This window comes from Sander lucioperca, chromosome 12, assembly GCF_008315115.2.
Source record: "Sander lucioperca isolate FBNREF2018 chromosome 12, SLUC_FBN_1.2, whole genome shotgun sequence".
Taxonomy (NCBI): domain Eukaryota; kingdom Metazoa; phylum Chordata; class Actinopteri; order Perciformes; family Percidae; genus Sander; species Sander lucioperca.
This window is the reverse complement of record NC_050184.1, coordinates 24,357,062-24,371,670: the sequence shown is the minus strand read 5'-3', so window position 1 is coordinate 24,371,670 and position 14,609 is coordinate 24,357,062. Positions and strand designations below refer to the sequence as shown.

General features: G+C 40.9%; 1 protein-coding gene across 2 annotated transcripts in view; it reads right to left on the bottom strand.

Moving 5' to 3' along the window:
* Positions 1-14,609, bottom strand: part of cacna2d3a (calcium channel, voltage-dependent, alpha 2/delta subunit 3a) — a 159,239-nt gene that overhangs the window by 41,397 nt on the left and 103,233 nt on the right. For both annotated transcript variants that reach the window (XM_036008563.1, XM_031316557.2), the window contains exons 10-12: positions 13,965-14,078; positions 7,798-7,876; positions 2,627-2,760 (exon numbers count right to left, since the gene is read on the bottom strand). In XM_036008563.1, coding sequence (XP_035864456.1) covers positions 2,627-2,760; positions 7,798-7,876; positions 13,965-14,078 — 327 coding nt within the window. The remainder of the gene's footprint in view (positions 1-2,626; positions 2,761-7,797; positions 7,877-13,964; positions 14,079-14,609) is intronic.

Below are 14,609 nucleotides of genomic sequence, written 5' to 3'. Positions count from 1 at the left end.
ATGTCAATAAGCTTGGATCTATCACACTATAACAGTACTATGTCAGACATATGGCCTGCCAGCTGTCTAATGGGACTGCTCTGTGCCCAGCTCATGCTGATGGGAGGGGCAGAGCACTCTTCTGTTCCATCATCATCATTGTTATGATTATAGAGCTTCTTATCTCAACCCACATATGATTCATAAAACACTGAAAAATAAAACACTGAAAACGATAAAAAGGCATCAGAACAGATCATCCCACCAGTCATTATAGGCTATTGGATTTTCACCCCTAAGATGACAAAACAGCTTATTCTGGAGAATTCTACCAAAACAAATAACACAGGCAATCTTGTTTTCACACCAAAACCACACAGGCAAAAGAGCAAAAACGTAGCCTCACATTTACACATATGGTCACACTGCCAGCCCCGGAGATACTGGCAAAGCACGGCCAACACAGCATCACCAATGATGAATGAGTGTGAGCGTGTGCACAGACGTGTGCGTGTGCATGATCAGACGTGCATAAGAGAGCGATCAACTGAACCTTTGACAACCACGATGCATGGTTTGAATCAGGAGGTTGAGGAGCGACATACGACACTGACACACAAGAAAATGCCATGGGTCAGTATGGTAGTTAGTTCACCCAAATTATGCCGTCATCTCGAAGAGATTGGAGACCAAAACGCACATGCACATGAAATGCACATGAACACACACCAGGCCTCAACACAGCACAATACAGCGATGACCTCAAATCAGATTGTTTTTTACCTTTTGTGCTTGGGGGAGCTAAAGAGAACAGATTAAGGAGGAGGGGAGGAGAGAAAGGGTCAATACGTTTGTGGATAAGTGTCAAAAAAGCCTTTCAGTGCAGTTTCCACTAAATGGAGTGCCAGCATCTATGGGCGTGTAAAATCCACTGACATTGACTGCAACTTTAAAAACAGTGACTGTATCAAGAGAGGAGAACTTTATGGCTGGGAGGGTCACAGCAGAGGAAGCAACACTTAAACTGTTAGTGTTGAGTCAGTGTTGGGTGAATGCACTTTGACTGTGATAAATGGATGGGGATAATGAGGGCAAAGAGAAGGAAATAAGCAGAGGAAGACAGAAAAAGGTAAAAGGAATATGAAGAGGATCGCAGAGGGAAAGAATCAATTTTCATGCAGTTGCTGTTAATAGCATAGCATTTAGGAAGCTCTCTCTCATATTCCATTCATAAATAGTGGAGGAGAAATGGCTGCTATTCACTCTTTATGGCTGGCCAACAAAACAATCTCGAAACGAGATTGCGATAAAATTCAGGTCGATACTGATGATAAGCTTTGGACATATTTAGCCGATAACACAACTGCCAGAGTCTACCTTTTTGCCTTGGATACCGGACACGCCCACTTCCTATTGTGAGCGTTTGAGTTGCCGGTGTTGTGTCCAAGTGTGTGTCCACATTGAATAGTGTTTCCCTCCTGTTAAAAGGCGTAGCGCCCCCATCCATAGTTATGGCTAGAGATAAGGTTTGGTTCAGGTTTAGGTAACGTTAGGGGGAAATACTTATTGATCGAGGAACAGTCTTTGACAGCAAAAGTGGAGCTAAGGGCAACGGAAGTGATGTTGGACATGAACGTGAACTCGCATTATCCTCTCAAGCTGAAGGCATTGTTGATAAAAAAGGGTTACACGACGTCAGTAGTGTGGAAATGGTTCGGATTATACTAAATCAACAATGAGCAGATTAAGCCGTTCTGCAAAACATGTCCTCGGTTGGGGCCAACCAGGATGGGAAACACAACCAAATCTTTTCCATCAGCTGAACAGGTACCATCCCAGCGACCACACGGAGAGTATGAAAATGCGGATCCACGCTGGCCTAAGTCCACACACACAGCCTGCACGTTTGGTCCAAAGTAGTAGTTTTTCTGCTGTTAAGCATTAGCTGTGCTGTAGATGCTGTACCAAAACAAAACTTTTGCAGCCATTGCCCCAAAAAAACTTTCAAAAAGGAGCATACATATAACATGCGCTATTTCTTATTGTAAAGACACTTGTTTACACATTGATGGTGGTTTTAGCAGAGGATCCTATACTGTAGGTCAGGCGTTACCCTTCGGGGTGTTTTAGCGATGATAATATATGTGCCAGAGAACTTTAAAGCTTGTACAGGGGATTTAGCAATGCATGTGATTATATGAGTTTGCTGAGAAATATTATAGTGAAAATAAGCTGCGTGTGTTTGGCCAGTGTATGAGAGATCAGAGACTAACTCACCAATTTGCCCCAGTATGTTCTACTCACGTTACACAACTCCCAAACACTCACAGGAGGCTCATTGACTTAATGGTTCCATCTGCTGCTCACACATACTTTCACACATTCAGTCTGAGACGTACACAAGGCAAAACACACTGTCAGGCCTCTGCTTGCATTGTATCACTACAATTTCCTTTGGATTATATAAGTCATCGATCCTGAACATGTAAATATACTTTTTGTGCATTACGGATTATGTTTTAGTAGAATAAGTTGGAATCTGTGAATCGATCAGAGAATATTCTGTGCCCACAACCCAGTGGGTGGAAAGCGAAGACTAGGGGAACTGGAGTCCACTATTATGTGAGAGAAGGTATAGTCAACTCACAGTGTTGTCGATGTAGGCCTCAGTCCACACCGTGTCATGCTCCTGGTCAATCACCTTGGGACGACTCAACACGTGAAGATACTCCATCACATTCTCTTGCACATCTGCCAATGTGGAAATCTGAGTGAAGTAGCCTGTTGAGCAGAGAGAGGAAGAGGAAGAAATAAATTATGATGGATCATTTAACTTAGATGCTTGCGTACAATGGAGAGTGAACAGGTCCAGTCTCCTCACTCACAATGCTGCCATGAAAGTGTCTCCAATACTGTTACACATAGCAGCAAGTGTCACATCCAATATCAGCTTGGATATATCATCTTTTCCAAGCCATCACTCCCATTTTATTTACCTTGGTACCAAAGCAGAGAGAAACTACATCTGGAATACAGTATTGTAGGCAGCAGATATTTGCTTGATAAAGCAGACGGAAACCTGGATACATGGGGTATCTCATACTGGTATGAGTAATAGCTGAAGAATTCCCTGCAGTGAACCAGCATGGGTTTGTGAATGGTTAAGTGGTATGTAAATGCAATGGAAAAACTATCTAAGTTAAACCAAATGCAATGCCATTTCCTACACTGGTAATGCCGCCATTATGTTGCTAATGTGCATGTGCAGGAGGAAATATACTGTTATCTCAGCAGGGGAGCAGATTTGGGGAGAGGAAGAGAGGGATTCACAACAACAGCAACAGACAGAGGGAGAGAGATGACAAGAAGTGGCATAGAGAATAAGGGAAAAGAGAGAGACCACCACATTTCCACTGATCCGTAAAAACAGCAAACTGCCTCCATCACCGTGAGGCAGTCAAGGAGAAAATCATAGCTGGAGGAAATAGATTTTAGGGTCATCGTTCCCGGCAACGACCTTTACTCCAGGGAGAAAAGAGGTAGAGTCTAGATACAATACACAGATCCATGAAGGATGTGATGTATGCCAACAAATAACTAAGGACAGGATCTGTCAATGATAATCTAATTTAAAATCTGCAACCACAGTAAAGAAATTAAAAAGGCTAAAATCTCATATCATACACTAACACTGGAAGCATCAAAGCCACATGATTACTGCAATCACTATAGCAACAAGAATGCACTTGCCCCCGAACTTGACCTGGAAGTGAACCTTGACAGATTCCTCCCTTTCATCCTCAGTAAAGTTCAGATCCTGCTATTATTCCAGCAGACAATAAAATGAGAACACACACATACAGACTTGCATCGCACACAAAGCCAGCTGCCTCCATCTAACTGCATCGTTCATCACAGTGGTGAGTTTAGAATGACTGCTCCCTTTGGAAGGCTGAGGGCGTCCTTCGGGCTAGGCCACTGGGGTCAGTGAGATGAGCTAGAGAGTGAAAATATGAGCGCTCCCTGCATTCAGTGACATGGTACATCTGTCGTACATACAGGATAGGACACTCACAGCATGGTCTGGGCAGGATAGGGCCACTAATATATTGTTAAAGGACCTTGGTTTGGGTAATATGTAGGCAAAAAGACACAACAGGTGTCCTGATGCATGAAAATAGTGGACAGGGTGGAGGTGAAAGATGTCATGATGTGAGGCAAAGCTACATTTAGGCCTGTCACGATAGTCAATAAATCAATTAATCGCACGATAAAAAAAATGAGCTCGATAATTTCTACGGCCGCGATAATTGCCATTTGCATGCTTGTTTGTTTTCCTTGTCTCTCTCTCTCTCTACCAAAGAGACTGGAGGACCACTCTCGGTTCCTTAGCGTAACGAGGAGTGAACCCTCTTGTCAGTCGCATGGTCTTTGTGTGGGCGGGACTCTTGGCGGAGAGAGAAACAGAAAATGCTAGTTGTTTGAGCAGGGTTTCCCGCAGCACTTTGCAGTTAAGGCGCCGTCAAAAAAAAAAAAAGTATATGAGCGATATCCGCCATGTTACTCGGCGTCCTGTTTTCTCCCTTTCATTCCAAACCACAGTTGACAACCTGCAGGTGGAGGTGGTGGAGACAGGCTCGGACATACACGCCGCTGTGGCCTTGTCAGTCTCGCAAGCGGTTTCAGGAAAGTGGCTGCATGTGTCCAACAATGCACAGAACATTAACGGTACAAGCCTAAGGCTGTCCGCGGACACGGAGTGCGGAAAGTGTGTCAGAGTTATGCCAGTGTTTGTGTGTGTGTGTGTGTGTGTGTGTGTGTGTGTGTGTGTGTGTGTGTGTGTGTCAGCCCGCCCCCACGAAGCTCCGACCTGCACCAAAATGAAGACAGAACTATTTTGGTACAAACATTTACTTGCCATGTGGCAAATAGCCATATAGATAGATTTCATTTATTAATTATATATTATTTAAATTTAATATTTAGTGTTAAATAATTGTTAAATGTAGTACAGAGTCTGTAGTCTATCGCACAAACACTCGACGAATGCTGCAAACATTTGACAGCCAGTATGAATTGCCAACAGCGTGAAAGACGACATACTGACATACTAAAGGAGATCAAAGACATATTGTGGATATTTAAAATCTCTTCCAGTTCCAGTGTTAAATATTCTTTAGAAATAAAAGTGTATTGATCTTTGAAAGGGTTTACCTGCATTATTATTCCATTATCATTATATTAGATGAAAATGGTCTCAGAACGACAATATTATCGTTTATCGCAATAATTTCTGGGACAATTTATCGTCCAGCAAAATTTGTTATCATGACAGGCCTAGCTACATTACAAATATGTGGATTACGTAACATGCACTAGAGTTTAGATTCTCTGCCCGAGCCCGAACCGGACCCGATATTTTCGGCTGCTATCCTCGGGCCGGGCCGGGCCCTTGATCAAGCATTTGTGTTTTTTTAATCATTACTTTATTAGCCTTATTCGGTGGGGAGAAAAACATGCCTCTCCAGCTTCTCCCGTAGCTTTGGGTGTATGTCCTGCACTGACTTGAGTGTGGGTAAACTGTGCTACATCGTGTCTCCCCCATCTGCAGCACTGTTCACGGCCAGTGCATCAGCATTCAGACCGTGCCGAAGGACAGTATTAATTAGGTGATCGAGACAAGAAAGTCTCCTATATGGTTCCAGGGCTATGATTATGTTGCTGCCTTGATCTGTTACCCACACTATTCGGCTGAGGGAGCTAGGGTCGAGGTTTTTTTTACGTTTCTTCATTCGGGTCCATTTGCGATCCATTCCATTCTGAATAAACAAACAGCGCAGTTTACATGCTTCATCCTTGTTACATTACCTGTATTTATTAAGATAATTCTAAACAGATTTCTGTAGTTTAAACAACTCGGAATTGTAGTTGAGAACGTCAGTCGGCCCTCGTACTAAAAAATTGTCGGGTTGAAATCGGGCTTGGGCTCATAATTAAAGTTAATGTGTCGGGCCGGGCCGGGCTCGGACGCAACATGCACGGGCTCGGGTAGGGTCGGGCTTGATTTTTTGGGTCCGATCTAAGCTCTAACATAAACCTATATGTGATTGTTTAACATGAGATTCCAAAACCATGAGCATTAAAGATGAACTCCACACTATTTCTTTTCACACATAATCACATAGATTCTTGTTGTGTTAATATGGGTGTTTTTCCAAAAACACATATATAGGCTATATATTGTGTTTAAAATGTGTTATTTTCTGCCCAAAACTAGCCTGTATGTGTATGCTTGGATTTGAAAGTACAGCTGAGATGAAATCTGTGGCCCGTCCTCAACCGTGACGTAATAGGCAAAACTCTGAGGTATATTTTGTACATTGAGTATAAAAGTGGGACACTGGCTTAACGTAGTCCCAGTTATTTAGTGCCTCTCACACTTGGCTGCTGGTAACATTAGCAAGCCTTCACAAAGGCTTATGATTTCTCTTCTGTGGCAGTGAAGACAAAGCATGGGCTCTGTGATAACTGTGCTATATTCAGGGCTTAACAAGAAATACTGTATAGGGCTGGCGAACAGTACGTTAGCTTCCCAAAGACAGACCCACACACAGCAGGAGACCCTCTCGTAGTAAACTGTATCCACAAAGTTGGAACTTATTATCTAAAATATCATGTAGCATTAAGTTTTTTTTCTTAACTGAATCTAGCCCAAACAAAATGTACATAAAAGTACAGCCCAGTCTACATATCGTTGGCCATATATTGTATGTTTGATATGTTTGGAGGTCATAGGACATTAACTGATGGAATATACTGTATACTGTCAACATATAAAAAAAGTGCTCTATCTAGTCATCTCTATATTAGTGTCACGGTCACAGGGTGTCAAATGTCATTTTTGGATTGGTTGCAAGTCTCCACACTGTTAACAATATTCTTTGCTCCAATCAAAGGCAATAGGGAGAGATTTTGTCATCATAGCCTTCAGTGACAGGGCAGACAACACAACACTTTACCTTACTTTCACCAGCAAAATTACTTAAAGTAAAACAGTGAAGAAGTAAACCTAAATTTTCTGCTGTAGAGATGTTGTGCCTCGGGAGCAGAGCGAAGACTGTTCTGCACAGCTGCTGCAGACTGGAGAGGATGTCACGGTCACAAGTCTGAATCATCATGCGGCATAAAAACACACGCACTTGTGTTGTGTTGCACGACACCCAGGCAGGTCTCATCATCACCCTCAAACTGACTGGATGGGTTCTCGGATATCATTACTTCCAAGCGAAACTGCCCTTGTCCTCTTATCTACACACATATATCCATGCACACCCCTTGTGTGACCTATGGCTTGTCTTATCTACAGCAGCCTGAGGAAATGGAGCCAGACTGTCTCTGTTACCCACCGCCCAGCTAAATATAGAACCTGAAGTAAAGTGCTCTACACACCGAGACAACCATTGCCACACACAAAGCAACTGGAAAGTGGTGTATCACCAAGATAGTTTGGACTTTAGGCTTAAATGAAGATGTAATGTGGCATATATGGTCTGTGCAACTGGAACCATCTGCCTGCTGTCACATACACATGCTTATACTGATGAGCATTGAAAAACACGTCTATGCAACTACATGCACACACACAGACACATATGCCAAAAAATAAAAATTAAATAAAAAACCTAACCGTAACCCAAATTCAGAGCTCGTAATGTATTCATTTTCGGCTGACAGCAGCATTCAGAAACTTTATTCTGCTAAAACAGATTAGAAGTAGAAAAAAGCACAGAGGTCTATGCATGTGTTGTAAGAACCCACCTTTGTTAGCACATGCCATCCATTTCAGATTATCTGCGAAGGCTGACTCTCGACCAATCAGGTAAGGGAATATACGGACCTGCAGAGAAAAAGCAGATAGCCTCTGTCATTCATTTTAATCACATTTTGTTGGGCCCACCATGCACCATATACTGTAGAAGATAACACTGTCAAAGCCAGGGAGAAGACTCATTTTTATCTGCCAGTGATTAGCAGGCCCTTTCTCCTTGTTTAATAGAGTCAATTATGAACCCATGGAAGACATTTTTCTCTTAGATTTTATTTAAAGTTGAATTAAATAATTCTAATCAGATTTTATCAACTTAAGAAACTAACAGATATGGGTTTCAGAATAAGATAAGTGTATTAAAAATCTGCAATAAAATTGAATGTTAACGGTTAACCATGAAGTAAATATTTTGAGTTGAAAAAGCCAAATCCAAGCTTTGTGTGCTCAATCCACAGTCATCTAAACTCTCTGCTGCCAAACCCATCTTTGAACGGCAGTGCTCAGTTGGCTCAAGAAGCAGGTGTAGTTGGCAGGTGTGTGTGTGTGTGTGTGTGTGTGTGTGTGTGTGTGTGTGTGTGCGTGTGTGCAGCATGTTGGAGGAGGAGCATGTTACCAGATTGGACCAGATGCAAGCTGCTGGGGGCACAGCTGCCATAGCTCCCATGCCTGCATTTTTCACTGCCTCCCTTCACCCTGACAGCATGTGTCTGTTTGTGTTTGTGTGTGTGTATGTATGCTTGTATGTGCAGCCACATGTGTATCTTTATGTGATTGTGTATCTTCTGCTCCCAACAGAAGGGTCTGGAAATTGCAAAAACATAATTTATGTCTAAATGGCATTTCCTTTTTGAGGAGTACTTGAGTATTCAATTAAATTAGTTTTATTGTTACTGCAGTGTGTAATAGATACTCTTTGTAGATTCAATAGTGATTATAATTATAACAGCTAAATAACAGCAAATATATAATCAGCAGAGTATAGATAATATTGGTCTATTGTCAACTGTATAAGTTTCACTGTGAATAAGTGCAGTTGTCAGACTGTCACTTTAAAGCAGCCCTCATCTAGACCGTAATCATCCTCTCTTTATACAAACCTCAGTTATTTAAATGGCATTGCCAAAGTGATAGGAGAACACAACACAGATGATATGATCATAACCGCTTCATGTACTGTAGGGCAACGGATGAGATGTGTCACATTTTCTGTTTCTGGTAGCCAAGACGAAGGTCAAACTATGGCAGGCTGGTTATTAAATATGGATGAGTTGTACAGCTGAGTTAAGTACAGTGCAGATAAAAACTAGCAGGGGCTCAAGCCACAGCATGCAATTTTCAACCTACTTGACTGCACAAATTTTACATAGGCAGGAATAAAAGTACACATGCATGCAAGAATAAAAATGCACAGACATACTGTACAAGTATACACATCTGTATGTATCCATGCATGCACAGATGCACTATGACACTATGCAAAAACTATATTTGTTCACGCTCCTACATTACGTATTCAGCACATAATAATTTATTCTCCAGTGTAACATTCACATAAACATTTGCAAACATTCCAAGACTGTAAGTATTTCTGTAAGGTGTGTTTTAATGTCCAGAACACACAGTTACAACTCGTACTGTTACAAAGTAATAGCAGGTTAATTGTTCTGATATTAATGGTCTCATGCAATATGTTGCATAATCTGGGACCAGACATGCCTCCTGTTGGTTATAAAATCCCAGCTGAATTCAAATCTAGGTCAGCTTGAAGTTTCAACCTGAAACCAAAACCACATCCATGAAAATGATGATTCCTAAAAGGTATTGGGTTTGTACATGGGCACTGTCTGTTGATGCTGATGATCGTTTTATTTGAGTCATGGTGAAAGGTCTCTGTTTTGGATGAACAGATGTATACATTGTTACAAGCTAACGGTTGTTGCAGTTTTCTAAAAAAGAAAATCTAAAATGAAGCTTATAAAGTGAAATATGTCGTGAAGTGTGGTGTTAGTTTGGAGATCTTGATTTGAAGGAAATACAGATCATTCCTAACAAGGAAAGAGACGGTAAATTCATGTTAAAGCTGACAACTTTTCTACCACTAACTGTTGGCAAGCCTTTTCATTTTCATTGTTACTACCACTATGGTACACAAGGCATTCATGCTTTTGGACATTCACAAATCAGAAGACCCTGATAACCTTGTGCCAAACTTTCTAAAGATAGCAGCTGAATATATTTCTTGTTCACTAACACATCTTGTTCACTAACATATATTTTTTAATCTACCTTTTGCCTAAAGATAATTCCTTATCTCAAGGTCCGCTTTTGTTCTACTATTACTAAAAGCAAGTGACCTAACACTTCTAAATAATTACAGGCCCAACTTTAGTCGGTCTTGGCAATGATTCAGGAGTTGCTCAATTTTAATCACTTTCCAAGCTTTTACTTAATAACATTTTATCTGAAAATCAATCCAGTATTTTTTAGACTGCTTTTAGGAGACCAGGTTGAGCTGGGTGTTAGGTAAATATTAGGGGTGGGAATCACCAGAGGCCTAACAATATGATATCATCACGATACTTATGTCATGATACAATATTATTGCGATTTTAAACATATTGCAATATTCTGCAATATATTACAATTTATTACCTTTTTTCCAAATTCAAAATTTTCTCAATTTCAAATGATGTCCCCAAAAGGAAACTTTGTCAACATCTATTTTATCTAAAAAGATAATTTCTCTGTTTGTTCATCTCACTTCAATTCTATTGCTGCATAATGGGATTGTCAAGCAGGCAAACTGACCAACACATATATAATAAAAGATTGATACTTGGTGTCTGTGTATCGATACAGTATTGCCACGGAAAATATCTCGATACTATGTTGTATTGATTTTTCCCCCCACACCTAGTAAATATAGTATGTGTGTGTGAGGACAGACTTTGCTGCTCTCCAAGTGGACATGGTTTCTGGGCCTAGCAGTGGATTTCAAGGTTGCACTATTGACTCTCACTTGGAAGAGGCAGACTCTACTCAAGGAGTTTCTCTCACAATTCAGGTTGAGAGCCAAGGCCACATGGAGACTGTGTCTCTGTCTCCTAGGGCTCATGGTATCACCATTCTAGGCCGTTCTGTTGACCCTATTACACATGCCTACTACACTACGAAGTCCCTTTTACATGTTGCAGAGTAGTCTCCAGGCAGTTATGGTTAGCCCTTCGCTATTGGGACAACAGAAACAATGTTGTTAAAGGACGGGCACTGGGTGGGGCCTCATGATGCACTGCCAAATAGTGGAGACAGATAAGGTATGGACAGTGCACAAAGGACAGGGCACAAGCAGGCATGGGCAAGGTAGTGTGTAGCCCAGCATATCAATCTCCTGAAACTGAGGGAAGTACATGAGGCCCACTTCCATGTTTTACTATAACTTCAACTTCAAGGTCAGTCCACACTGGCAAAGACAGACAGCATGCAGCCTCTTTCATCAGTTGACAGGGTTGTCTAGCTTCCCTTTGCCTCTGCAAGATTGTCCACAGTTATGGCTAAGAGCACACCACAAGTCCCCACAATCAGTGCTGGCCTTTGCAGTGATTTTGGCACAGTGGCTGCTGTCTAAATTGCAAATGATGTGACTCACACAAAATACTTTTTGCCATGTTTAAAGAAAATGGCTAGAAAATGATAAAGAAAATTTGGCCTAGTGCCATATCAACCAATTCATTTTATGGAATTTGTGTGGCCAACTCAGCCAGAGAAAGATACAAATGTGCTATGGGGAAAAAATGGCTGAAGAGCTTTTACAGTGTATGCGCCTAGTGATCGACTTTAATTGGTATGAATATGTGCCATCTTGGAACACCCTATCCTGTTTTTCATAATACATTGATGGCACAACCCAGGTTTTTATCCTAAGGGGGGTTTATTGTGCCAAACACGGAAAATCTGTCAGAGGATCAGGTGTCTGGGGATGTGGAGGCTACACTCTCAGGTGGTTGTAGGAATTTGGCGGCACTACAGACAGGAAATGGTCAACCTTTTTGGTGTCAAGTAGGACCGCCACTGCTGTTCCAATCAATGCTGTCCCTTTAAAAGGTGGTGAGATTCCCAATTCACCATCAATCATTGCTTTTTTTGGGGAGGGGCACCACATGAGGGTGCTGCACTGTCAAAATTCTACTTAGATTTTCTTGTGTTGCTAACCTACATTAAAGTGGTAAACATTCTGATCCCCTTTCCCATTTGCTTGATTAAGGATGTATTGTAATTTTATGAGTTTAGGAAATAATATACATTTTATTTGCAAGAAACTCTTGCTGGGTTTGATTGGATCTGGCTCCTGTTTTAGGATGTGGACGAACTTCCTCTGTAGATGCAGAGTACAACTCATAATATTAAAATAGTATCTGGTTACCCACATGTACTGTACTGTAATTTGTGCTCTGATTCATTACTCTCTACATGTGTTTGTTCTGTTGTGTTCTGTTGTATTGTTCTGCTTAGCAAAATGAAATATAATGTGAGTCCAAGTAAAACTGGAAAATAATAAAATAAAGCTTTGTGTGTGTATGATACCTTTATCTGTTGTTTTAACTCAGTTATTAAGATCGGTAATACACACAAGCCTTCAGTTACATTAAAAGGGGTAGACCTTTGCTCTTAAATAAACCACCACAATGGTCTTTGTGAGTACAAAATATATGTAAGTTTCTAAAACATTCTTTATCTACAAAACGGCAGTTATCTGAAAACTGTGACAGTATCTCTCTGAAATTAATCGTGGTGTAACATGAAAGAAACACTCATTATAAAATGTATTTGAAGTTGTTCAGTGTTTCCTTACAGTAGATATTGTTTTTCACAGCAATGCTTTCTTTATGATCTTATGATCTTTTCTTTCTAGCTTTTTTGGAATAAATGCCATCTGTATGCAGATATTCTAAAACATGCCCATATTCTCAGTGTGATGCTTTACAGTGCTGAAGCTATAAGGCTGGTTGGAAGGAAGCCATTAAAAACCAGAAGCGGGGAGAGAGGGACACTGGAGAGAGTGACAGAGATGGAAGACTTCTATTATCAGCGGGGCTTCTTCTAAATGGAACTATCTAGCAGCCTTGTCCGCTTGCCGCTCACTGCTGTTCAGCCTTGAGGCAGGAGTAAGGGTGGAGGAGGTGTTGCTAGCATTTTCAAACACCAGACACACAAATACAAGTGCAGCATTTATGGTAACAAATAGGCACCCACACGCATGGAACATATACTCACAGGTTCAAGATTAAAATTGGCTAATAATATGTGTTAAAAGACTTACCTGAGCCAATGAGAGTTTGCACTGTACGTGAACCCATTCACATGCATGTATATACACTGTGTGTTAAGGGTGTATGTATCTACCATTGCCTTTAGAATGGTACTTCAATTCTCAACCTATTAAGGGTTAAGACCCCATGGGCATTCTTTTACAACAGAAAATGACCTAAGAATAACCCTTTTTCTTCCCCTCCATCTCCTTACTCTCTCTCTCTCCTCCCATTTCATTTCACGGCCTGTCAGAAGAGCACCACAATTACCTTGCAGGACAGCAGACAGACAGCTCTGTCCTCAGAGTAAGGGCCATACTTAACTGTCTTAAAAGCCTCTGAAAGGAACTCATACTGGGTCCAGTCACTACCTTCTGCTTGTCAAAAACTTTCTATAACAAACTCAGACAAATACTAATACTGCTTGCCTTTCTTTTTCAGTCCTCTTGGTCAGCAAGAATTTCTCTCAAAACTGTGTTTGGTGTTAGAATAATTATATATAATTTGTAATCAATACCCTAACCGTATAAAACATAATTCTTCTCACTATTTCTGTTTATTGATGTATTTGAGAGATAATGTTACCCTTGGTATTCCCTTAAAATTCTGTGAAATGGATCAACTTCCACATTTTGTGATGGCCAATTCTCAACAGCGAGTTTAAAAAGTCATTCACAGCCACAGGAGGGCATTAGTCCACTGCTCTCCATTAGAATACCAGGTTGCAGGTTCATGAAGTTACGAACAAGGCATAATGGGAAATTGAGCTCAGCTGACCTCATTTTACATCTGTAGCGGAACTACAATTGCTCAATAGTGTGTTGTGTGTGTTTGTGTGTTTAATACACTACCTTCCTGTCTGGCCAGTTGTACTTGGCAAAGATGGCATCATATGTGTCCACTGCCCCATCTGTCACCAACATAATGGCCTGGCTACACTCACTGCCCCTCCCAGTCTCATTGAACTGGAGAGAGAGAGAGAGAGAGAGAGAGAGAGAGAGAGAGAGAGAGAGAGAGAGAGAGAGAGAGAGAGAGAGAGAGAGAGTTAAGGTAGGTGAACAAAAACAATAAAAAAAAAATCCCCTCCAATCTGAATCCAACCAGTTCAAAATCTACTTCTTTCAAACACTTACCAAACATATCATCTAGTTACTTCCCATTAGATAATGTAATGTGTCACCTTCACAGCATGGAAGTTAACTGTGTTATAAAAGCTAATGGAATAATAACATTCCTTTCCCATGCGCAAAAGCAACAAGGACATCTACCTTAAGATGACATGTACCTCAAAAGATTACAGAGACGGGAACGGAGACATTTAGTATACACTTTGATACACGTTTTTGAAATAAGAGCATTGAGAAACGAAAGGTAAATGAGTGTGTCTGTGTGCATGATTAATTGCCTGTTCATAATGAGGAGATGTCAAACTAGTAACCTGAGTCATTAAGTGCCTTGTTTACTTGTTTTTTTTGTATGACTTTGTTGATTTAGCT